This window comes from Exophiala oligosperma (genome assembly GCF_000835515.1).
Source record: "Exophiala oligosperma strain CBS 72588 unplaced genomic scaffold supercont1.11, whole genome shotgun sequence".
NCBI lineage: Eukaryota > Fungi > Ascomycota > Eurotiomycetes > Chaetothyriales > Herpotrichiellaceae > Exophiala > Exophiala oligosperma.
Genome location: NW_015622828.1, coordinates 820,556 through 845,048, shown reverse-complemented (window position 1 = coordinate 845,048; position 24,493 = coordinate 820,556). Strand labels below are relative to the sequence as shown.

General features: G+C 51.7%; 9 protein-coding genes across 9 annotated transcripts; 5 read left to right on the top strand and 4 right to left on the bottom strand.

Annotated features, from left to right (window-relative positions):
• Nucleotides 1–469: 469 nt before the first annotated feature.
• PV06_10002 (uncharacterized protein) lies at nucleotides 470–1,894 on the top strand (the record flags this gene model as incomplete). Its single annotated transcript, XM_016411488.1, has 1 exon — nucleotides 470–1,894. One exon carries the CDS (start codon nucleotides 470–472, stop codon nucleotides 1,892–1,894), a length of 1,425 nt encoding a protein of 474 aa, XP_016258242.1.
• Nucleotides 1,895–2,065: 171 nt separating this feature from the next.
• PV06_10001 (uncharacterized protein) lies at nucleotides 2,066–3,398 on the bottom strand (the record flags this gene model as incomplete). The annotated part of the gene is made up of 3 exons (XM_016411487.1): nucleotides 2,066–2,537; nucleotides 2,612–3,133; nucleotides 3,196–3,398. 3 exons carry the CDS (start codon nucleotides 3,396–3,398, stop codon nucleotides 2,066–2,068), a joined length of 1,197 nt encoding a protein of 398 aa, XP_016258241.1.
• Nucleotides 3,399–6,543: 3,145 nt separating this feature from the next.
• Nucleotides 6,544–11,184, bottom strand: PV06_09999 (uncharacterized protein). The gene is made up of 2 exons (XM_016411485.1): nucleotides 9,014–11,184; nucleotides 6,544–8,962 (listed from the first exon to the last, which is right to left on the bottom strand). The coding sequence occupies exons 1-2, from the start codon at nucleotides 10,751–10,753 to the stop codon at nucleotides 8,498–8,500; spliced, it is 2,205 nt and encodes a 734-aa protein (XP_016258239.1). The 5' UTR covers nucleotides 10,754–11,184; the 3' UTR covers nucleotides 6,544–8,497.
• PV06_10000 (uncharacterized protein) lies at nucleotides 6,806–8,419 on the top strand (the record flags this gene model as incomplete). The annotated part of the gene is made up of 1 exon (XM_016411486.1): nucleotides 6,806–8,419. The coding sequence occupies one exon, from the start codon at nucleotides 6,806–6,808 to the stop codon at nucleotides 8,417–8,419; it is 1,614 nt and encodes a 537-aa protein (XP_016258240.1).
• Nucleotides 11,185–11,372: 188 nt separating the features above from the next.
• Nucleotides 11,373–13,341, bottom strand: PV06_09998 (uncharacterized protein; the record flags this gene model as incomplete). The annotated part of the gene is made up of 7 exons (XM_016411484.1): nucleotides 11,373–11,682; nucleotides 11,748–12,364; nucleotides 12,428–12,562; nucleotides 12,630–12,676; nucleotides 12,729–12,788; nucleotides 12,853–12,996; nucleotides 13,098–13,341. The coding sequence occupies 7 exons, from the start codon at nucleotides 13,339–13,341 to the stop codon at nucleotides 11,373–11,375; spliced, it is 1,557 nt and encodes a 518-aa protein (XP_016258238.1).
• A 589-nt stretch (nucleotides 13,342–13,930) lies between these two features.
• Nucleotides 13,931–15,592, top strand: PV06_09997 (uncharacterized protein; the record flags this gene model as incomplete). Its single annotated transcript, XM_016411483.1, has 1 exon — nucleotides 13,931–15,592. One exon carries the CDS (start codon nucleotides 13,931–13,933, stop codon nucleotides 15,590–15,592), a length of 1,662 nt encoding a protein of 553 aa, XP_016258237.1.
• Nucleotides 14,786–17,898, bottom strand: PV06_09996 (uncharacterized protein). Its single transcript, XM_016411482.1, has 5 exons — nucleotides 17,529–17,898; nucleotides 17,228–17,474; nucleotides 16,818–17,182; nucleotides 16,580–16,735; nucleotides 14,786–16,528 (listed from the first exon to the last, which is right to left on the bottom strand). The coding sequence occupies exons 1-5, from the start codon at nucleotides 17,586–17,588 to the stop codon at nucleotides 15,770–15,772; spliced, it is 1,587 nt and encodes a 528-aa protein (XP_016258236.1). The 5' UTR covers nucleotides 17,589–17,898; the 3' UTR covers nucleotides 14,786–15,769.
• Nucleotides 17,899–18,092: 194 nt separating this feature from the next.
• Nucleotides 18,093–20,379, top strand: PV06_09995 (uncharacterized protein). Its single transcript, XM_016411481.1, has 5 exons — nucleotides 18,093–18,609; nucleotides 18,660–18,807; nucleotides 18,884–19,271; nucleotides 19,333–19,482; nucleotides 19,581–20,379. Exons 1-5 carry the CDS (start codon nucleotides 18,546–18,548, stop codon nucleotides 20,046–20,048), a joined length of 1,218 nt encoding a protein of 405 aa, XP_016258235.1. The 5' UTR covers nucleotides 18,093–18,545; the 3' UTR covers nucleotides 20,049–20,379.
• Nucleotides 20,380–22,899: 2,520 nt separating this feature from the next.
• On the top strand, nucleotides 22,900–24,455 carry PV06_09994 (uncharacterized protein). The gene is made up of 2 exons (XM_016411480.1): nucleotides 22,900–23,411; nucleotides 23,462–24,455. Exons 1-2 carry the CDS (start codon nucleotides 23,024–23,026, stop codon nucleotides 24,403–24,405), a joined length of 1,332 nt encoding a protein of 443 aa, XP_016258234.1. The 5' UTR covers nucleotides 22,900–23,023; the 3' UTR covers nucleotides 24,406–24,455.
• The last annotated feature ends 38 nt before the right edge of the window (nucleotides 24,456–24,493 follow it).

Below are 24,493 nucleotides of genomic sequence, written 5' to 3'. Positions count from 1 at the left end.
GTCGAGTCCAGGCTTGCCACTTTCTCAAAGCAGTTGACCCCGACGCAACAGACGAATCTCCCACCATCCCACCATCCGGATAACAAGCAGAAGCAGGAGTGAAAGTCTAGAACAAGAAACGACACCTGAAATTCGGCAAATGTAAAAAAACCTCTGCTTTACGAATACTATACGAAATACGGGGTACGGGAATTGAAGGTTCACGGGGAAAAAACCCCAACCAATAGTTGGCTTTACAGCTCCCATTCAAACAACCATCCTCGAGTCCACTATCACGACACCCTGTCCGAGATGACTGATCCTCAGGTACGGTATTGAACATATTGAACACGTGTTGAGCAGTTCTTGACTTTGGGTCAGCACATGCTCAGAAGTTGTATTTATAAGGTATAATTGAGGACCAAAGTGAGCGACCACTACCTCGAATCTTTTTTCTCTTATCTTCTCCATAGCCATAAAAGTCCCCGAGATGGCGCCTCCTCAACATCAGAACTACGGAAAGGCAGACGTTATCGTCGTTGGAGCCGGCTTCTCGGGTCTAGCAGCTGCGACGAGGCTGGTTTCTGCAGGAAAGTCGGTCATCGTCCTCGAGGCTCGCGATCGTGTCGGCGGCAAGGTCTATGACAAAAAGGCCGCCAACGGAGCTCTGTTCGAGCTCGGGGCCGCCTACATTGGTCCTTGTCAAGACCGAATTCTGGCACTTGCAGCAGAACTTGGTATCGGCACACATCTAAACTACAGCGTCGGCCAGAGTGTCTATTACAATGCGGGATCACGGGTGACCTACGACGCAGGTAACCTGCCCATCGGCGCCGACGGTCTACAACAGCTGGGTGAGGCGGTTCAGGCCATAGATTCCATGGCACTAAAGGTCGACGCGCGTGAACCCTGGAGTCACCACGAAGCTCGGTCCTGGGACTCGGTGACGCTGGCCTCGTGGATCCAATCCCGCATCACGGACGCCAATGCGTACAAGGTGTTCCAGGCGTCGATCAGAGCCTTGATGTCCGCAGAGCCCGAAGATCTTTCCCTGTTACAATTCGTCACGTATGTCGGCCGGGCGGGCAACGAAAGGAACCCAGGAAACCTGGCCAGGTTGATGGGAACCACGGACGGTGCACAAGAGCGTCGCCTGGTCGGCGGAACTCAGTTGATCGCCCTTCGCCTGGCCGAGAAGTTGGGCAACCAAGTCATCAAGCTGCGTTCCCCCGTCACCCGAATCGACCTGCAAGACGGTGTTTACGATGTCAGTGGTGCCAATTTCCATGCGCGGTCAACCAGCGTCGTCATGGCCCTCGCTCCTCCCCTGGCGACGCGAATCACCTACAGCCCTCCTCTACCCGCAGGTCGGGACCAGATGAGTCAGCGTATGCCCATGGGGTCCCTGGGCAAGGCGATCGCCACCTACGACCGACCCTTTTGGCGGGACGAAGGTCTCAATGGCCACGCGGTGGGCATCAACGGGTGTACGGTCCAGACGACCTTTGACGCCTCTCCCAACGACGGAACTTCCGGAGCGATCATTGGCTTTTTGGAGGCGAACGTGATGCGGCGGCTCGACTCTGCCAGCGAAGAGGATATTCAAAAACTCGTCGTCGAGGACTTTGTCAACTTTTTCGGCCCCAAGGCGAGAAACGTCAAGGAATGGATCATTTTCAGATGGGACCTCGAGGAGTATTCCAGGGGAGGTCACTTCGCCATATGCCCTCCGAATGTCATGACTCAGTTCGGCAAGACTATTCGAGAGCGGGTGGGCAACTTGTATTTCGCTGGAACCGAAGCGTCCCCTTACTGGGCTGGTTTCATGGAGGGTGCTATCCGAGCTGGAGAGAGTGCTGCTGACCAGATTTGCCAAGCGGACCCAGAGACGACGACCACCTCGTCGAAGCTGTAGAGAATAATCAGAACATAAAATGGAGTGCATTGTGCCAACAGGTACTTTTGATTTGTTTTGTTATGATATTCAGATTGTATATAGTCAAATTTGGTTTATTCAAAAACCCAGTCCTACGACAAGATAAAGCATATAACCTGTGTCCCCCGTTTCATCATGTACGGATGACGGTTAAGCCAGAGTCTTGTCTTCTAGATCACCACCGCTTTCCAGAATTGAGTTCCCCTTGTTTGGTACTATTGGTCTTTGACCCTCTACAAAGTCGAATGAACCACGTATTTGAGTCAACGAAATATCCTCCGGTCCCTTGGGAAGCCTGTTTCCCGAAATCACATTATGTGGGAATCCTGGTTGGAAATTGTATGCCGCGTCGATCTTGTGTATTTCGACATCCGTCAATGTGATTTTCATGGCCTCGACGTTGGACCTAAGGTGACTGACTTTACGTCCACCCACAATCGGAAAGACGTATGGCGTTTTCTGCATGATATATGCAAGTGCTATAGAAGTCATAGGTTGACTTCTGTCCTGGGCAATCTTTTCCAGAACCACAGAGACTTGAGCTTCGGTCCCGACCGTCAGCGAAGTAAGAGTTCGTCCACCATCTTCTTCTCCTTCCGAAGGATTCGTAATTTTCTGACTTCTATAGCAGAGACAACAATTCAGTAGCCCGCACCGCGAGGACGGTGAAGATAATCACGAAGTCTCTGCACTTACGGTTTGAAGTAGCCACCACCAAGTGCTCCCCACGGTGCTATAGCCATGCCCTCGGCATTGCACATTGGTATGACATCTCGTTCGAGATCCCTTTCCGCGGCACTCCACCTTCCCTGATAGACGCTGAACGGTCGCAATCCGTGTCGTCTCGCAAACTCGTTACATTTCACGACGACCCACGCGGGGGTGTTGCAGATTCCCAGATAGAGAACTTTTCCCTGGTTGACGAGTACGTTGAGACTGGTCATGACTTCCTCCACCGTGGCGGTATAATCCCAAAAGTGGACGTACAGCAAATCAATGTAGGTCGTTTGAAGTTTTTTGAGGGAAGCCGCCACAGAAACATGTAGGGATTTGGCAGAGTTGCCTCCATAGTTGGATTGAACGAGGTGAGGTCCGGAGTAGGTTTTCCAGTCCTCCGCGTACTTGGTGGCGATCACCATTTCATCACGACGGTTTGGATGCCGCGAGAGCCACTCGCCGATCCAAGTCTCACTTTCCTCGGCCTGGTAGTTATTTGACCTGGAAGGAATGGTCTTGTCAGAACGAAAGCTGGCCGATGACAGGATTGCTAAACAACTGACGTGTCGACAAAATTACCACCCAACTCGTAAAATGTATCGAGAATCTCAAAAGTAGTCCCCTTGTCACATTCACCCAGTTTCGACTTCCATGCATCTCCAAAATTCATGCTACCGAGGCAGAGTGGACTCACGAGGACGGCCGCCGAGGGGGCCAGCAATCGATGCCTTTTCAAAGGCGATGAGGAATCAGTGTGGTCTGCCATTGAACGGGCTTTCAGATCAGAACGTATCGGAAGTGGCTGATAACTAGGGATGGTATGTGTACTTGAAAGTATCAAGGTGAAGTCTCACCAAGTATACAGAAGCCAAGACTGGGTTGTCCACGGTTCTCTGCTTTTGGAATACACAATCCTAGCGTACTATTTAGCTGCCGAACCCGGTCGAGGCCCATTAAGGCACTTGGCAACGACAAGATTCGAAAATTGCCAAGTACCAAGTAAGGTTATTGGCTTAAACACAGATTATGATCAGGGACCAAAAGACGACTCCTACGTCTTGAAGCCTAGATGGCTTTTGCTGGCTGGCATCATATAGTTGTTCCGCATACTTTACCATGTGTTTGGCGGTGCGTAATCTTCTAGGTAATAGGATGGCTAGGGGTCTGATATGATGTATTGTCGAGTCTGACCTCTATGACTATGAGGCGGTTTTCTATCTGTTATATAGCAAAAAAGGAGCGTAATTCTTCCTCCGGTTGAGGCCGTCCTCGTTGCAGCATCAGCTCCCGGACGGTAACATGGATAGGCCTAGAGAATGAGCCATGGAGGTTGCCTCAACAACGAGCGCCTCATCGGATAGATTAGGAAGAGGAATGAGTGCTAAACTGAGGTAGTAAAGGAGCGTCTTGACGCCTACAAGTAAGAATAGGCCTCCACTTGTAAGACCGTTCTGGCGGAGTACTCCGCATAGGAGGCCCTTGGCCGACTAACACCATGCCTTTGTGCTCGTCTGGGCCTTCTCGGTTTTTCCCGGCACCTAATCGACGTGGCATTTCTCTCCTTTTCTATACGAAAATGGTGAGGAAATAGAATAGTATTGAGATTATATCCATGGGTAAGTGCCTTGGAAGACCTGGTAGATATCTCAGAGAGCGCTTGAGTTGCCTTGCATTGTATTATCACTAGTTGGACTATCGATCATAGATTTTAAGATTTCCACTGTTGATCAGATTGATTCCCTCCTGTCGGAAAGTGTCGTTTTCGGCAGCTGAAGAGTAATTCGCATTGTAGACGAAAATTTCAGGTATCACGGTCATCTGGTCAGATTTCCCTCTTCCCACCTGATACCGTGGCCATTCGGGAACGGCCATTCCCAACGTTTGGGCGGCGGAGCTTCGTTGTGCGTGCCAGGTATTGGGATTTTGCGTTGCGACGAAGGAGATCCAGTCGCCATTCATGAGTCGTGCCAGATCTTTGTATTCGTCGCCGAGCCCTTGGAAAGGCGACGGCTGAATGGGAGGGTACCCGTAGCCACCGAGATCCAACATCATGAAAGCCACCTCGGTGAAGTGTGTCACACCATTCAAAGCATCTGTGAGGGCAGAAACGGCGTTGAATCGATAACAGTACGCGTCGACGCCGGCCTTTGCCCACGTCTCACAGCAGAGACGACGGTTGGCAATGAAGACTTGGTCACCCCAGTACGTCGCTGCCCGTTGCCACTCTTTGCCGAAAGGGTACGGGGGAGCGACAAAATCCGGTCCCAGAAAAGCCAACACATTCTGACTCGAGTTCACTGGGTACGAGGACAAGACCTTCTCGGCGAATGCCTCCGGCATTCCGGTCGGCCCTTTGGGTCCTTTGGTGAGAACGTCGAGAAAGTCTTGCGTGGTGTTGATGCCCTTGATGGCGAAGGCTGTTCCTTCATCAGAGTTCGCACCGAGGATGATGGGAACATGGACAAAGGCTCCGTCGGCGATTTGCTCGGACGAGTGACGATGGATGATATCACCGTCAATCTGCGGGTACCAAGCGGTCGCCATGGCACTCGTGTTGAGGGCATTGTTCAATTCTCCCAGGGGTAGAGACCGGAGGCATTCGAGTGAATCAGCTGTCGTGTTACATTTTGTAATCGCCGAAAGTGCGTCGTAGGAGTTTTGGAATACTTTGGACCGATTCTGTTTACCGTAAAAGATGGGATTACCACTCTCCATGATGGCACCGCGAAACAGGCCGTCGTCTCTGCCATTGTAAGCGGTAAGGTGAAGCCCGACCGACGCAGCGCCGGCACTTTCTCCCCAGATTGTCACTTTGGAGGGGTCACCGCCGAAACCTGCAATATTCTCCTGGATCCATTGAAGTCCTAGTCGCTGGTCTCGCAGACCCATGTTGCTACTCCCGCTTTCCGAGACCTCCCTCGAAGAGAGGAAACCTAGGCCGCCTAGCCGATAGTTGACACTGACAGCGATAATAGGGAGGCCAATCTCGACCGAATGTTGTACGATGAAGGATAGATTGAACCTTTGATCCCCAGACGAGCCACCCATGTAAAACCCTCCTCCGTGGATCCAGACGGCCACCGGAAGAGTGGTATTTCCATAGTCGATGTTAGAGGGGCGAACAACGTTGAGGTATAAGCAGTCTTCGCTTATGTTATAGGGTCGATTCGACTGTATTCGAAATGTAAGTATAAACCTGAACTCCTTGGTAAAACAAGTACATACCACGTAAGCGACACATTCTGGTGCATATTCTTGCGCGGAGCGAGTTCCTGACCATTTCCCCGTCGTCGATTGAGGGTTTCGAAATCGAAGATTTCCAACTGGCGGTTTGGCAAAGGGAACCCCTAAGAAGAAGTCTTGATCGTAAGGCTGAGACACTATTCCCTTGTAGGTGCCGTTTTTAGTATGGGCAAGGGGGCCATCGGTGGTTCCTGGCTTGATGGCCACCGAGGTCACCGTCGTCACTACGAGCGTGAGGATATACGTGATAATGTGCTTCATCTCGGCCGAAATTGGACCAGTTTCATTGAATTACAGTAAAACCTCGGAGGTAGGATCAGATTGGAAAAGAGGGACAAACGTGAAGACTTATCTACGCTTCTCCCCACACTGCAAGTATTTTGATACTCGGACAACATCATCACCATCCCAACTATATCTAGCGAGCGAACTCTGGGGGTGGAGGTGGACCATTTGCCTGAAGTTACCTAGGTAGTTGGTCGACAAGCCGCAGATGGATTTGATTTTTGCTGCTTCAAAAACAGGGTTGGGAGGGGGTGACCGATACCCGGTCTTTTTCATCCGTTACTGAACGGTTATCGGAGGGTCTGGATCATTCCATTGGTTCTGACTAGTTATCTTACGAGACTGTGTCAGGCTATTACTCTAAGAGGGCCACTCTGATAGCCCGTCCGATAGCCGTCGAGGCAGCCGGGGGGAAGAATCTCTTCAAGAAATCCAATGGCTTTTTGAACCGTGAATAAATGTTTTCGACTTTTGAAGTTTGACTACCATTTTCGCACGTAAAAAGTTTCCTCCTTTCAGGGACAAAAGAAGAAGCACACGGAAGCCTGCCCCCTTCTCATCGGGAAGAAGAAAGAATTCATTCTCAGCCTGGCAACGACGTCAACGAGGTATTTTATCACTCTTTCAAACACATTGGCGGCGACCATGTCGTCTCACTCCTTACCATCCAAACAACCACCAGTCAAGATTGACAGCAAGAATGGAAAACATCAGCCCAACCTGATCATCTTCATGCCCGATCAGCTCCGGTATGATGCTCTGGGTTGTACTACCGGAAGTGGTCTGATCAAGACTCCGAACATTGACGCGTTCGCCCGACGTGGGACGCTGTTCACCAATTGTTTCGTCCAGGCGTCGGTGTGCTCACAGTCTCGGTGCAGCATGTTCACCGGCACGTACCCTCACGTCAGTGGGCACCGTAGTCTCGAGAACCTGATCAAGCCGTGGGAACCCAACATGTTTCGTAGCCTCAAGGAACGGGGCTATCATGTGGCTTGTTTGGCACCCCGGGGGGACACTTTCGCTCCGACCGTCACAGAACTCAGCGTCAGCGAGTATGGGTTCCTCGAAACTCCAGAGTTCGTGCCCAAATTTGCAGGCGCTAAAAATGTCGCGGAGAAGGACGAGAGTATCTGGGGAAGGCTGTTCTATAAAGGCCGCAGAGACGATCAGCAAGCCCTCGACTATGACGACGCTGTGGTCAAATCTGCTTTGAGATGGCTCGAGTGTCTGCCCGACGACAAACCGTGGGTGCTTTTCATGCCACTACTGTTTCCACATTGCCCATTCCAGGTCGAGGAACCTTATTTCTCAATGTACGATCGCAATGAGATGCCTCGAACCGTGTCTTTCCCGAGCCAAAAGACTGGCTATGAGCCTCGCTATATGAAGACCATCCGAGAGCAGTACGGCACTAGTCGAGCCACGCCCGAGATCTGGGCTGAGATCAAAGCCACGTACTACGGCATGATCAAGCGATTGGACGACCAATTCGGCCGAATCGTGAAGAAAGTGGACGAATTGAGTCTCTGGAAGGATACGGTGACGTTGTTTTTCACCGATCACGGCGAGTATCTCGGGGATCATGGCTTGATTGAGAAGTGGCCTTCGGGTCTCTCCGACTCATTGACACATGAACCCTTGATCATCGCAGGAGGCGGTTTGCCAGAGGGTCAAACATGTGAAGCGATGACCGAGATGGTCGATCTGATTCCTACTGTTTTTGAGCTCTGTAGCATTGGCGAACACTTCCCCCATAACGGGAAATCACTGATCCCGTGCTTGGTGAACGGCCAGAAAACCCACAAGAAATTCGCCTTCTCTGAAGGCGGCTTCCTAGAAAGCGAGGAACCTCTCTTGGAGCAGGCGCCGTACCCGTATGATATCAAAGCCGGGCTGCAACACGAGGATACCACATTGGTCGGCAAGGCGGTCAGTGTTCGCACTCCGGAGTGGACGTACGTGTACCGTCTCTACGAGCCTGCGGAGCTCTACCACCGCCAGAAAGATCCGGAAGAAATGCACAATCTGGCGGCGGACCCCGAGTACACGCCGGTCTCGAAAATGCTGGAGGGCGAAGTCTTTCGGTGGCTCATGGAGAGCACAGATGTTCTGCCGTGGACCAAAGATGTTCGTTTCCCAGAGGTGCACCTGAAATCCCCAAGAGAGCAGATTGAAGAGAGGTTGAAAAAGGTTGGTAAGTGTGACACGAATGGGCGAGAATCTGTAGCGCCGGGGACGACGAACGCTACCGCATGAATGTATCATTGTCTTGAAGCCGCCGAACGAGCTGGAATCTCTAGAGCATCTCCTCCACCTAGAGGTTGTCATGTTGTGTTAAATTGATACCTCCTGTGAACTGTCCCAGGGGCTCCAATTCCAAGTAAAAGGATCAAGAGTATGGGGATCCAAATCCAGATCCAGTCCGTCAAAGGCACCCTGAAAAGCGTTGCTCGTCGCCAAGCTTGTAAGATCGTTGGATGTCCCTTCTGTCAAAGAAAATGTGACTCCGGAAGAGGCAGAAGCTGGCTCAGGTCTACTCGCTGTGTCTTCATAGCCCTTGGCGTATTGGGACGATGTTTCGTCGCCGTCAGAAAACCTCGGCATCCCCAGGGCTGCGCTATCATCAATAATGTCCAGCTGTCGAACAATACTATGTCGAGAGAGGATATGAGCCGCTGTAGGGACAGGTTTTCCCAGGCTCGAGTTCGGATAACCACGAGTACGTTCAGGGGTGCTGGGCCGGCTTGGAGATGAACCTGTCGAGGCCCCTCGACTGATGAGCTTTTGGACGTCTTCTTGCTGTAGAATCTAGGTTAGCTGGTTCAAAAAACCATCCAATGGTAGGCTCACTATTTGTACAGCTGCTGGTGAAATCGCTGGCAGTCTCCTCAATAACAGTAGGCATTGCATCGCGTGGTCTGTCACAGACTCCACCGACAGAGACAGTGAAGCCCCATAGTGACGGTAGGCATAAAAGAGCAACCTTACACACTGATACGCACAAGCATAGATCTCGGAACCCATCACGGGCAACGTCACTTTCAAGGCCAACGAGCTTCGAAACACAGCGGACAGGGCCTTTGCAGCTTCGAAGCACTGAAACTGGCAATATATCACGAACTCGGGACCCAGTTGATCCAGGGCGGCACAAGGAAGCGCTTCTCGAAGGCCCCTCAGTGTCACTCTGTACAGATCACAGTAACACTGACGCCACCATAGATGAACCAGCAGGAAAGGGCATAGGTCGCTGGAGTGCGCGTGCAGATGAAGACTCTTGCTGGAAAAGTGAAGTGAAGCTGGCACTCGCGCCATGAAAGTGTCAAGCTCGGATTTCAGACCTTCCACCAATGCTGGGACTTGCTCGTGATTCTGCGAGACCACAGCATTCTTGGTGGCACGGAGTATTTTGCTGCGAAGATTCATGATTCGCACATAGAGACCCACGAATCCAACATTATCCGATAATGGCTGATGGGACATTAGTTTGAGAGGCTCTGTCACCTGGGGCAGGTCAAAGTCAAAATTCCGCTCGTGACATGGCAGCTGTATTAGGAGTGTCTCGTCGGGGCATAACGTGAGCTCGCGAACGCCGGACCCGAAGATGGTGTCTAGGACGTAGATTGACCACATGAGTCTTCTTCTTGACTCTTGGGCGACGAAACTGAGATCTGGAGCTTCGTAATTGAGCTTCATCGCATATGCGAATCGAGATGCCGTGGCGAGAAGCATGAATGATTTGGAATGCTCTCGTTGCCAGGCATAGTATTTGATGATCAATACCAAAACTTGGGTTTTGAGGACGGAAGGGCTGCCAAAGTCGCTGATTACCAGCCTTTCGGCTTCCTGGATACATCGGGCGCCACATTCTTTAGAAACCGCAGGAAAGTCGGTCATGGCAGTAACAATGCCAATGACAGCGAGTATCATGCTGCGGTCGACCAAGCCAGCCTGGTACCGTTGAAGCAGAGACGCTTTATGCAAGAATGAGAATGCTGGTATTGGTCGGAGATGGCGGAAGAAGTTGTCGAACGCTTGCATTACAATTTCTTCATTCATCACGGCCGAGCCATGAAGATCACAATCTGACACGGGGACATGTAAGCGAGTGCTTGCAGTGTCGCTGGCCCCGGATGGATGATGAATCTCCACTTCAGGAGACAGAGTGTGAGAACGTGGTGCGTCGGCCACAGGTGAAGTGTGGCCGCCGAGAGCAGAGACTGTGCCCTCTGGCAATGCTGTCATCGTCGCTGGCAACTCATGAATCGATGTGGTAGACTTGCTGGCATTCGTCGACGCCCGCTTCGAGGGCTTGTAAACGCACTCGATCCCCTTCAAGTGGCACCTGCGACACCCTGGCAGCTGGCCACCACATCGAGCTTTGAGAGAACGGCAAGCCACGCACGCCAACCGCACCCGTTGTCGTTGCAGGAGGGGCTGCACGTCCACATCTTCATTGCGTTGGAACGAGCAGGAGCTCTCCAGACGTGCACAGTTGCCACATCCATCTTGCTGGCCGTCACAGCGTATTTTTCTTGCTCGGCATTCAGCACAAATATCGGTTGAGCGTCTCGTGAACTGGGAAGCAGTCATGGCGGGCTTAGAAATGTCGAGATATGAAGCGCTCCAAATAGGTCCAGCCAGCACTTTCAATCAGAAATCCACCTAGACAGATGTTCGGGTAGTCTGAAACGAAAGGAATTGAATGGTGTACTGTAGCCGATTCTTCCCCCAGTGTGGACGGGATTGAACCTAGTGGTCAGCTGACTAACAGTGTCGTCGTGCGGTAGGAGGAATACATCCTCGGTTTGACCTCTAAAGATAGAAGACAACAGATCCGTCACATTTTCCACCATTCCTCCACACGAAGGCGTGACAGACTGGGACAGGGACGCCAGCTAGCGATTTGCTTCCCAACCCGATACCCGGTGTCTTGGAGCCACCGAGATCCGACGCCCCGCAAAGGTCAATATTGGCCAAACCGATGGACAGCCAATTGTCCTTTCTAGTCGCATGGCCTGCCGCTTTGCGGACAGGGATAGACAGAGTACCTAACGGTTACGGAGCTGTTTAAGAGCGGTCTGAGTCGACATCTAATCGAAGCGCATGGAAAAGATTTCTTGCCGAATTTCGTTCTACATAGCTTGTCTTCCAGACATCGTCTCTTACGCGGAATTAGCCCCGCATGCTACCTACGCGCACAGCTTGATAATCATGCCGCCGTGGTCTGCCCCTTGTCGTGTTCAACGTGAACCGCAACGCCACTTTTGTTCTGGTCAAGCTTCCCGAGTGCCACGCTGGTTTCCAAGTCCACGTGGGCTGTGCCAAACTGGCGCAACGGAATGCCCAACTCGAAAAGGCGATCCACCTCTTCCAAGCTGCGACCCTTGACCTCGGGCACGCACCAGTATGCAAACACCAGAGACAAGAAGGCCATGGAGCCAAAGATGAAGCCGACTTTGGAGCCCAGATTGGCATAGGGCGCGTTGAGAAGGTATGGAAGAGAGAACGAGACGGCGAATCTGAATGAATGTATTGTCAGCATCTTTTCTGATGTTTGGTATTCAAACCAAGCTTCAGAACTTACTGTGTCGCGACGTTCACGGTGGAAGCCGTCCGGTAGGTCATGTCTCGCAGTTTGACACTGGGAAGCTCTGCGCTGAGAGTGTGCACGATTGATGCCCAGCCGACAAAATATCCGGTGATGTAAACCACTTGCATGGCAATTATGCCCGATTTGATACCTCTGCTTGGATCTTTCACCGTGCCCAGTCCACCCATCGTCAACAGGGCGGCGCACTGCACCGTGCCTCCGACCAGGAGAAGCACGCGCCGACCGACCTTGTCCACGAGAGCCATCGAGATCAGGCAGACGACCGTGTTGATGCATGCTGTAATGACCGTGATGGTAAATTGGTTGACGGTGCCGAGGGATTTGACGAATAATGCACCGTAGATCGAGGCAAAAATCTGACCGGTCGATTGTAGGAAGAAATTCGCTGTAATGACAACCAGGGAGCGCTTGAGGTTCACCCCTTTCCACATGTCGAAAAAAGTTCCCTTTTCATGTTGGAGCTGAAGTCCTGCAATGATGACTTGAAACTCGGCTTTGATTTCATCCTCGGTGAATTTGCCCTCTCGCAGCTTGCGGAGGGATTCCAACGCAGCTTCGGGACGGTCTTTCATGGCCAACCAGCGAGGAGACTGGAGTTGAAATCAGTATCTTTTGATCAGCGTGACTTGTTAGGATTGATGAAAATTTCTCACCTCTGGCACGAACCAGATCAGGGAGGCGACAATTGCGGGAATAATGTAGAACAAGCCGAATGGAATTCTCCATGCAGAATTACTCTTCATGCTTCCTGTCCCTCGTGCGACGGAGTTGACGACGAGACCTCCAATCTGTACAGAGAACGACAAGTCAAAATACGGAACACGCAGTAACGACGCGTTGAATTTTTGAACTTACGGTCAAACTCAACTGGTATGTTCCAACGAGAAACCCGCGTGCTCGCGCTAGAAAACAATGTCAGAGTTATTGATCAAGATGGAGAACAATAATACCTACCCGGGGCAATCTCTGATTGATAGACAGGAACGACTGCGAGTTCCATACCAATGTAGACATCTGGAACGAAGTCCATGTTAACCGATTTCCAGTATGCACCAGTGGGGAGAGGAAATCTACTTACAGTTAAGAATTCTCCCAGCCAGCATCTGGTCTGGTGTGGTAGATGTGATGACGACCGTGGCAGATACGAGTGCCCAAAGGCTCATGGTGAACATGCACATTCTTCTACCAAAATGCTTGCTGACCCAGCTGCCCAAGATGATGCCTGTTCTCCCCCTCGGAGAATTAGTTATGGTGATAGATTGTAATGCAAGGAGGGTTGTCTGGAAGCCGAGGGAGGGGTAGGGGAGTAGTAGTAGTACGTACCGAAACCAAAGGTGATGTAGTTGAAGCCGTTAAAGTATGACAGCCACACCGTAGGTAGTTCGTAGGTGTGCTTCTTTGCGTTGTACCGGCCAAATTGCTTGTCGAACGCATTCATGGATTGGGTCGAGGCGAATCCTTGTTGGTCAAATCCAAAATTGAACTGGGAAACGGCAATGAGGAAGGCCGTCAAGGTGAGCCTCAAGTTGAACGATTCTCGCAAAGCGAGATGTTTGAATCCCAACATTGTGGTGGCGATGGGGCGTGTCTCTCTTTTAACACTTTGGGGAGAGCAAGAAGAGAGAAGCAGCCTGACAAGAAACAAGGGCTCTAGAAGACGTGGGAATCCAAAATCGAACCTTGGAGAGATTTGCTCAGAGGAACGGACGTTATCTAGACCTATTATATATGTGGACAGGAACTGCCGGGCTTTTGTAGGTCATTCAATAGCTGGGTTTAGGGCCATTATTGAGGTGTGAATGGCCGGGATCTGGACAGTTCGTGCCTCCGCTTGCAAATAAGGGGAAGGGGGAGCTTCTCTGCTGGTGTTGTTAGGCGGCGAAAATCCTGAATCGAGATAGATGTGGCCTTGAACGGCTATCGGAGGTACGGGCAGGCTGTCGGAGGCCGGCCAAGTGGGAACCGGCCCTCGGAGCCTCACACGTTTGCTTACCTTCATACGAGGCATTGGTTCGATTTAGACTCTCAACTAAGAAAGAATCCTTGTCAGAAGGGAACCAACGTCGCGGTGTTTTGAAATTCAGGTAAGTATTTCTTCTACAAAAAGTCAGTCGCTTGCATTTTCTAAAAGTCACTCGATAATAACGTCCCCAGTCATGTCAAAACGCCCAAACTTCTTAATCATCGTCGCAGATGATCTCGGCTTCAGCGACATCAGTCCCTATGGAGGCGAAATTTCGACACCGGTGCTCTCCAAGATGGCCGAAGAAGGCATCCGTATGACGAATTTCCATACGGCCTCGGCATGCTCACCCACGAGGTCGATGCTGTTCTCTGGCACCGACAATCACATAGCTGGTCTCGGTCAGATGGCGGAATACATGCGTCCGCACGCGGTTCACTTCAAGGGGATCCCAGGCTACGAGGGATATCTCAACTGGCGCGTTGCCGCACTGTCGGAGATATTGGAGGATGGAGGATACCACACCATCATGTCCGGGAAATGGCATCTAGGACTCACTCAAGAACTGGCCCCCGCCTCGAGAGGGTTTCAAAAGAACTTTACCTTCTTGCCGGGCGCGGGAAACCACTATGCGTACGAGCCCCAACTCGACGACGACGAATTCGTGATTCCTGTTCTCAAGACCGAAGGGCGCTGGATGGAAGGCGAAAAGTTTATCGATATGAAGACAGAATTGCCCAAGGATTTCTATTCGACGACGTCATTCACCGACAAGCTGCTGGAGTACCTGGATGGACGAACACCCAACGAAAGAGACGCTCCCTTCTTCGCGTATCTGCCGTTTACCGCGCCTCATTGGCCGTTACAGGCACCACGAGAAGTGGTCGCCAAATATCACGGGAAATACGACGACGGGCCTGACGCTTTGACGCAAAAGAGACTTCGACGTCTGGTCGAGCTCGGATTGATCGAAGAAGGAACCGGGCATGCACCTCCTCAAGGACACCTCGGTAAGGAATGGAGCGACATGTCGGACGAAGACCGAGCAACATCGGCTCGTAAGATGGAGGTTTTCGCTGCCATGGTCGATTTGATCGATCAGAACATCGGTCGCGTGGTGGAATACTTGACAAAGACAGGTGAGCTGGACAATACATTTATTCTCTTCATGAGCGACAACGGGGCTGAAGGAGCCGCTCTCGAAGCTCTGCCCATGATGGGATCGGCCAAAACGAGGGCCGACATCATCGAGAAGTACTACAACAACAGCCTGGAGAACATCGGTGACCCGACGTCGTTCGCCTGGTACGGGCCCCGCTGGGCGTGTGCGGCGACGGCACCGTCAAGGGCATTCAAATGCTGGATCACGGAAGGTGGCATCAGGTGTCCGTGCTTGATCCGTTACCCGCCGTTCAAGAATAACGCGAGCGCCATCACTCATACGTTCACCACGGTGATGGACATTCTACCCACGATTCTCGATCTTGCGGGATTGTCTCATCCAGGCACGACATTTCGTGGGAGGGATGTCGTCGTCCCTCGTGGCAAGTCCTGGGTCAGTCATCTATCGTCCTCCGACTATCGTGGCTCTTCTGTTCACGGTGAAGACGTCCACGTCCACGGCTGGGAACTCTTTGGACAGCGTGCCATCAGAGAGGGTGAGTGGAAAGCCATCTGGATCGACAAGCCTCGCGGCAAGGGAGACTGGCAGCTTTACAACGTGGTGAAGGATCCAGCCGAAATGCACGATCTGTCCGAGGCGCAAGCAGAGATCATGGATCGTCTGGTGAGGCATTGGGAGATTTATTACGCCGAGACGGGCATGGTACAGACGCCTTTGTTCAATACTGGCTAAGGCTCGAAGCGCATAGACAGATCTGGCGGCTCCGGGGAGCGGGCGGGCAGACATGGTCAAAAACCAGAAGCAGACCACAGTTTGGGGTTTTAATAGTATATATCCTGTTTCTTGTAACAAAACGTTCTGCTCCTGAGGTCTTGTCGGATGCGTGCACAACGTCGATGCTGTCTAAGTCTAGACCATTACCGACACTACGCGGGCCGCTCCATGTTCTTGTTCAGGCTCAATGACAACAACCTGGGTGGCTTGCTGTAATCCCATTGCATCTCGAAGAGAACGGAGCATCGATACTGCAGACCGTCTTTGATCTGTCCTTGGCACCGGCCAGAATGCCAGCAGCCGCAGAGGGTAGAGCAAGCGGATCCCATCCGCCCAGAAGTTCGCAATGTTCGTCATCGTCGGTCCCTCACGACTATCCTTGTCGCGGATAGTGGGCGCAGTCGCGAGGATTTCATCAGCAACAGTCTGTATTTGGGTGACATTCTCCTGGTATTGCAGGTACAGGTTTTCCACTCCGGTCCCCGAGGAAAGAGCTTGGATTTTCGCGAAGAGCTCCCAGACGCAGAGTAGAAACTTCAGCTTGTAGGACGAATAAAGAGTCCGAGCAAAAGTTGTTCGTGGGCCCACTGGGAAAATAGTCGTTGGAATGGTTGCTGGTTGCCCATACATATCTGGGCGCGGGATGTTCAGCTCGTATGACTCCGTCTGAAGACCTTGCATTTCTTCCAAAATCTCAAACGCTGTTGTCAACGAAGTGGAAGTTCTATTGTCAACAAACTTTCGCACTTTCTCGCACAATGCGGCGGCATAGCATCCGTAAAGTGACATTTGAAGTACAGGGATGGCTGCGTCCTCGATATGTTTCTCTATCTCCTGGAGCCAGTTAAATGACTCGGGAGGACATGAACAACCGGCGACAAGGCATCGGATTTGCTTATACGTAATCAGCCAAAGACTCTCGGAGCGCTGATCCTCGACACTTACAACCGAATTAAACAATAACCAAAACAGGTGGCGTGGAATAGTTGAATCGAAACCTGTCGTGCCGCGCAAATGTAGCAACGTCGCCATTCCCTTGGTGTGCACACTCCAAGTTGCTGGGCCGACATTCAATTTTGGTGGAGATGACCCCACAATAAGCTAGAAGAGAAGGTCAGGAACACGACACCAAATAGTCATGGAGAGCTGAGAAACGTGAAGGCACGGGAGAGCTCTTGCTAACCTCGTATAGGCTGAGGAGCCAGACGGCAGTAACCGTCTCGTCCCTGGTTTGCTGAGACAGGTCTCGGAGAGCGGCATTGGTTGAATTCAAAGCACGGCCGTATATCGTTGCTCGTCTTGATAAGGCCTCAGGGTCGTCTGCCCCGGTGCAGCGAAAAGCAAAGGACATGGCTTGAAACACAAGCCCCACGGGGGAATCCGGACCCGATGCGACAACCATGGCTGGCAAGAAGGTCAAAAAGCCGAAATTCGTCGTGCGTTGCATTGCGGGCAGTATAATGTTGGAAAACTGGGAAAACACCTGCTGATTCCATTCTTCGGTTAGAGGCCGAGCAGGTTCATTGAGCATGGGTGCGATCCGGGCATCTGCAGAGATGAGCCTAAGGCGCCGATGGCTCGAGGGGAACGTACCTATCTCGTTAGATGGGAGCACCAATGTCACGTCATGGTGCGTCGAGCCGAGTGTGTGTGACGCAGCACCATGGTCCTCTATAGTTGGCGTCTTTGCACCCCGTCTTCGACGACGATCTCGGCTCGAACTCTCGACGAACGAAGCTTGATCTTCGACATGGAACAGGAGGTCGGATTCGTCGCGATAACCTGGACACTTGCGGCCTATTCTGGTACACCTATCGCATTCTGGCTGTTTCAAGTCACACTAGGCGGGGGTCAATGCAGGTACTATCAGCCACACCTCGAATGGATTACTTACTTTCACACGTCTTTGCCGGCATAGATGGCAATCGCGACTTGGTCTTCCAACGTTGGGCATTGTCGTCGAGATTCAAGTGACCGTGTGTCTCGTCTCGGTTTCAAGAATCTTCTCAGCCCGAACCACGGGAAATGGTCGAGGCTTTTATTGTGTTCTTCATCTTCCTACAGCCTTCTCTCATTCAGAGCTGAGAAGACTCCTTCACCAATCGTCCGTAGTGAGAGAAACAACCTGAAGCTGTGCCTGCTTCACGGAACAGATCTTGCTCGAAACAGGTGCGATTCCCGACATTCAGGCCTCCCATGAACACCCGTCGTACCAAGCTTCATCAAGCCTTTCGCGTAGCTCCGTCGACGTTGGGGGCGTGAAGTTCTTTCCAACGAGTAACGAGTAGTGGACGTTTAAACCGATCGCCTAATGACGTAGCAACCTCGCGAACCTTTCCCTTTTCAGAAGTCCATTCGACGCTAATTCGGGCGGTGCACGTGAGGCTGAGACGCGTGGGTTTCTTATGTAACCGGGATATTTGGTTCTTCTTTCTCATTAGTTCTATCAAAAGGACACCACCACGCGCCTCGACCTTCATCTCGCGCATTTCCGGATCGTCTTGTCGTACCATGTCTGGCGTCTAATAGCACCACAAGGCCTCTCCATGTGGGTTCTTGGGGCTTTTCCTGCCCTGGTATGATTGCTGGGTGATCCCGGTCAGCACGCCATTTCCACAGTCATTGGAGTTCAAGGGGTTTAGATGCTCCGTACAATATAGATCTCAGCCCTGCCCCTCGCGCACTTCACCTATTTCGGTGGAAGGCCTGATCAACATCGTCTCCAAACCCGAAAATGCTTGAAGCATGGAATGACGAGTAGGTGGATGTCTAGGTAGGTCAAGTGTTGATATATAGCTCCTTGTCTTCTCCCTTGAGCCCCTCACAATATCTTTGGCATTTTTCAAACCAACTTTCCTTTGCACTTCAACAATATTGCTAAACACCAACTAAACACTCATCCTTTTTCAAAATGGGTCTCTTCGGCGACGACAACAAGAACCATACATGTAGTACGCCAAAGTCATTCGTTGCAGGTATGCTTACACGATCTCGATTTGGAAAAACGTGCATTGACAATGTCCAGATGCACCCGAACCGATAGTAGGGAGCCTGTCGTTCCATCAGCTCAACATGGCTATTTCCGGCGGATGCGCAGCCTTCTCAACCCTCACCATCTTGATCCTCATGATCAGACATGCCACGCACTTTAGCAGACCGAACGAACAGACCAAGTAAGCAATCTATTGCCTGCCACCTCTTTCATCTCGACTGTCTTCAAAAAGCTGACCATGGCACACCGAAAAAAAGAATTCTCAAGATCTGCACCCTCATCCCAGTATACTCCCTCGGCTCGTGGATATCGATCGCCGCACCGAGTAGCTACATATACCTCGACCCCTGGCTCGAATTCTACCAGGGTATCGCGCTGGGCAGTTTCTTTTTGTTGCTTTGCGAGTACGTGTCGCCCAGTGCGGCATCTCGAGACGTGTTCTTTGCCGCGCTTAAGGTGCCTGAGAAGCGCCTTGGACGCGGCAGCGGCAAAGAAATCGACGGTCTAGAGTGGTATAGGAAGAAGTGGTTCGCGGTCTTCCAGTACCCGATCATCGCCTTGCTCGTCTCCATCGTCACGGACATCACACAGGGTGCAAACGTCTACTGTCTCACCAGCAGCAGTATACACTTTGCTCATCTTTGGGTACGTTTTTCAATCCTGCTTGGGGATTGATCTTGGTACCGAACTAACGCTCATTGCGCAGCTGGAAATTGTTGGCAACATCTCAATCGCAATGGCCGTCACCGCCGTCGTGACCTTTTATGTCCCCCTGAAAAAAGACCTGAAACACCACAAGCCACTTGCTAAATTTCTCGCGTTCAAACTCATCATCGGTCTCACTTTTCTTCAGAGCGTAAGTCTTTTTGTCACCATTCCCAATGATCAAAACTGCCACCGTCACTACCCTGCATATGATCCCGTAACTGACAGATCTTTTGGGATTGGCTTTAGATTCTTTTCTCAATTCTCCGCTCCACGAACGCCCTCAAAGAAACCTCCAAGCTCACGTGGGCCGACGTCAACTTTGGCATCCAGACGATGATCATTTGCATCGAGATGGTCCCCTTTAGCATCTTCTTCCACTGGGCCTACGATGTTGGAGCTTACGACCTGTCGAAACCCAGACCGCTTCCCCTGGCATACATGGGTGCTCGGGACGCGTCTCCTCCTGACTCGGACAACGAGACGGGCTACAGACCACATCAACAAACCCAACCCCAAACGACAAACCAACACGATGAAGGGTACTACGGCGGTCCCTTGGGTGTGGTTGCGTTGATCACCGTCTTGAACCCCATGGAGATTGTGAGGGCCATCGTCTTTGGCTTCTCCATGAGGAGCGAGTCGAGAAGGATGAATAATGTGAGCAAGACCGGTGGGGGAGATGCCGGCTGGCCTGCCTACGATAATTATTCTTGAACAAGCCCCCAAGAGAGTGGAAATGTGTGAGAATCTGAAGGGATGTCGAGGCACGTGGTATGTATGTCATATCACGTACTACCTCCCAACTCAGGTACCTTGGTATTTGATCATCATCGGGTACCACTGATACTACTTGATACTCGTCACAGTATGAAGGGATATTGATTGTCCAGCGGTCTCGAGATGAAAATCTAGCACGGAGTTTTATGGCGTGTTTCGTTGTATGAGCACGATTGTTTGCAACTAGAAAACTAATGTGGCCAGCGGTCCGGACACGTCACCATCGAGATTAGAATGTAATTGAAATGATCAGAATTACGATAACCGAGAATGTGCTATAAGCTATAATTGCCTTCTACTCCTGTCATAATACCTCTTCTCGGAGAGAAAACATGTCGTAAAAGCATGCCGCGCACCGCCTCAAACTCCTAGCGCTGATGTTCAAGGCAAAGGCATTCCCCTCTCCTCTTCTTCTTGGACAGCAGACAGATCTCTTCTACCTCCTCCTCCTCCTCCTCCTGCTGATGCTGCTGCTGGCACTCTGTCGTCATGATCATTATTCATCATCGCGGCACCGGCGCTCGCCGCGCTCATCTGTCCATGCTGCGAATGGTACAACGTTCCTCGGGGGTCCTGAGGAAGACCCATTTCCGGGTCGATCCTCTTCTCGACGCCCGTGGTAGGGTCGAACGCCCTCGACGGCTGCCCTGTCGCGTCTTGCTCCGGGTTGACGGTCTCGTACTCCAACGCCTTGATGAACATGTAGAACCCGCTCGCGAGCAGGGACCCCAGGGTGGGCCCGACCCAGTAGATCCAGTGGTACGAGTAGAACGAGTGCAGGACGACGCAGGGGCCGAAGGACCGCGCCGGGTTCAGACTGCCGCCCGTGTAGTAGACGCCCATCAGCTCGGCGATGAAGAGAGATAGACCGATCCCGACGGGGGCGACGAACGTGGCGCGGTGTTTCTCAGCTGCCAGCATAAAGATCTGTGGGTGGGGCTCAGTCCCATGACAATGGCCAACGAAGGAACGGGTTTGCGTATGATCGAATCAAGGAAAAACTTACGGTGAATACGAGTTGAGCTGTAAGAAACATCTGTTTTTGAGTTAATATTGACTTATATCATTCCAGAGGGAGAAGACGAGAGCTGAGCTCTGGGTGTGAAGGCGGAGTTTATATACCTCGATGAATAGTCCTTGTACCACAGACGTACCGCCGCCCAAAGATGTACGCACGTTGAGAGGTCCTGGTAAAAGACACGAAACTACCGCTGCCGAAGCGATACCCCCGAGGATTTGTGCTACGATAATAAGACAACCTCTCACATAAGGAACTGCACCGACAATCATCATTCCCAACGTGACCTGGTTCAGTATCAGCTTGACTTTGATGTTGAATGTCTGCGACGGTCGGTCGCCCGAAACTTACAGCTGGATTGAATAGACCGCCACTGATTCTGAAAAACACCCAGGCATTGACTGCGAGCGACATACCAAAGCATAGCGATATGAAAAGTAACTTGGCCGGGTTCGCTGCAAGATCGACTGGTTGTCCTTGCTCAGGCGCTGCATTGACGACGTTCGTGCCACCCAGAGCAAATAGTAAGAACAGAAACGTCCCTGCAAATTCTCCCATCATGGCCACGAAATGGTTTTTGAGGCTCAACGGTAGATGACCGATCAACGGGACTCGGCGAGAGACCATGGTCTCGTCGTCGGCGGGAAGGATAGCCTCGCGATTCTTCCATGGTAGGCGAACTTTACGAGCAGGTCGGTCGACATTCATGGTGGCAGGTGGAATGCCTCCAACAAATTGCTACGACGTGGACGAGGTCAAAGTCAAGCTGGCACAACGTGCCTTATATCTCAAGATTGAGTAACATTTCTTGTGACGGCATGATGCTCGCCATGTACGCTAGGTACGGTGCTCGTAATGTGCGACGATCGACGGATCCTGGGCTAGCTCTAGTGATCGTTGTGCAAGGGGCCCGAATGCAGAAGTTTTGTCCTCGTGTTCTTGCGGGAGGGCGGTTTCTGGTTCCCAGTCCAAACCCATCTATCGCCACCAGGGACTGTTAGTTGACCAATGACAATACTTCTGAGGAAAGCAAGGTAGATGGAACCGGAATAGACAAGATCTTGAACACTTAAATTGGTAGTGAAGCGATGACCTCACCATGTGTTCTGGAGTCATGGACTGGGTCATCCCTGCTTGTCAACCGCTGTCTCCCACAAAAGCAAACACGACAAAATTGTGGTATCTGAGTTCACACCGTAGAGCTACCTCACTACATTCTCTGTCTCTGACCCGGAAGGCTGATGTGGGCGAACTCGGGCATATCTAGATTCTCTTGTGACGTTGAACATGTGGCTGTCCAGGAATTGACGACTCATTGGGAACTAAACGGGCACCCGCCCCGTCCAGTCACTCACATTCTTGCAAGGCTGTCAGTCTGCTGGCCAAGCTAGAGAACGGGTGTTTGCAGGAGATTGTGTAGCAGAGAACTGGAGAAGACGGAATGATGAAAAGTGGTGACGTTGATCGCATTGGATTGAGTTTCAAGAGCGGCAAAAAATTCACAGATGTCAAAGATATATGTGGCTCTTATAGGTATGAACCAGATGTTGGTTCCTGAACACGACCGCTGATCAACGTGATATTTTGTGGTGGTGCTGAAATCGAGACGACTACGAGTACGTGAATGGATGAGTGCGAAGTTCTGATTCTGAGGGTGTCGAGTCAGGCTGACATAACCAAGTCACGTGCTCACCTCGGAGATGCTCAAAACCTGGGGACCGAGGCATCTGTCGGCAACCAAGACATCTCAACCTCGCAGTTCGGACATTCCAATGATCTCGAAGCTGACCGGAAACTGAACAATGACTTCTAAGTATATATACTAGATCGGTGGCCAATGTGAAACTATTGACATTTCTATTTTGCTGTTTGTGTGATCTCTCCCGCACTCACAATGTCGTCGACGGACAACCAGGTTCCCTTCTCTGAGCCTCCCTGGCTCGCAGGCTTCCCATCCCCATACTACAAAGAGACGCACAGGAGATGGCAGAAAGCATGTCGCGCGTTCGTAGAAGAGCACCTACTCCCACATGCCATGGACTGGGAGCGGGAGGAGACCGTGCCAGATCACTTGTTCCAGACATTTGCCAAACATAACATGCTGATACCCAACATGTCGTCACCCTTACCGATCGACTGGCTGAAGAGATTGGGGATTAATGATATCCTGGGAACACCCATTGAAGAGTGGGATTATATACACACTGGGATATACTGGGATGAGATGTCAAGGACAGGGCTCGCTGGCCCTGGCGGTTCGATGACTGCAGGACATACCTTTGGTAAGCCCTCCTCAAGAGTCGAGGCTGTCCCTGTGCTAACGTACAGTCAGGCATTCCTCCTTTGATCAAATTTGGCAGCAAGGCTCTGCACGAGAAATTCCTCCCTGAATTGCTTCCTGGCAAAAAGCGAACCTGCATCGCGATTACAGAACCCGGGGCCGGTTCCGACGTTGCCAACATCGCAACCACGGCCGTGAAGTCGCCTGACGGCAAGCACTACATCATCAACGGGGAAAAGAAGTGGATCACAAACGGGTTTTGGTCTGACTATGCCACGATGGCTGTCCGAACCGGTGGACCTGGCGCCGGGGGTCTCAGCGTGATTGTGTGTCCGTTGAAAGGGTACCCTGGCGTGACCATGCGACGGCTCAAGGTTGCGGGCCAAATCAGCGCCGGAACGACGTATATCGAGCTCGACGACGTCAAGGTCCCGGTTGAAAACCTCGTGGGTGAGGAAGGCATGGGTATGCGGTACATCATGACCAATTTCAACCACGAACGCCTGAGTATCGCGGTGGGAGTGACCAGAACCGCCCGCGTCGCGCTCTCTGCGGCCTTCGCGTACGTGATGAAGCGCGAGGCTTTCGGCAAGACACTCATCGAGCAACCGGTCGTCCGACATCGACTGGCCAAAGCCGGCGCCGAACTCGAAACCCTCCAGGCGTGGGTAGAACAGTTCGTGTATCAGATGACCCAGCTATCCAAGGAGGAGGCCGATGCCAAGCTAGGGGGTTTGACTGCGCTGGCCAAGGCCAAGGCTGGTATGGTGCTCAACGAGTGCGCTCAGACTGCGGTACTCCTGTTTGGTGGGAATGGGTACACGCGGACGGGACAAGGTGAGATCGCAGAGCGAATCTACCGAGAAGTCCCGGGTGCTCGTATTCCAGGTGGCAGTGAGGACGTCATGCTTGATCTGGCAGTCAGACAACTGGTTAAGAATTACAAAAATGCCACCAAGGCTATGGAGCGACCAAGGGGAAGTAGTAAGCTGTAAATATTGGGCATTTAGGATGGAATACCTGTTGAATTCTGCGTTGTACCGAGTATTCTAAGAACAACTAGGCATATCTTTTCCTCCCTTG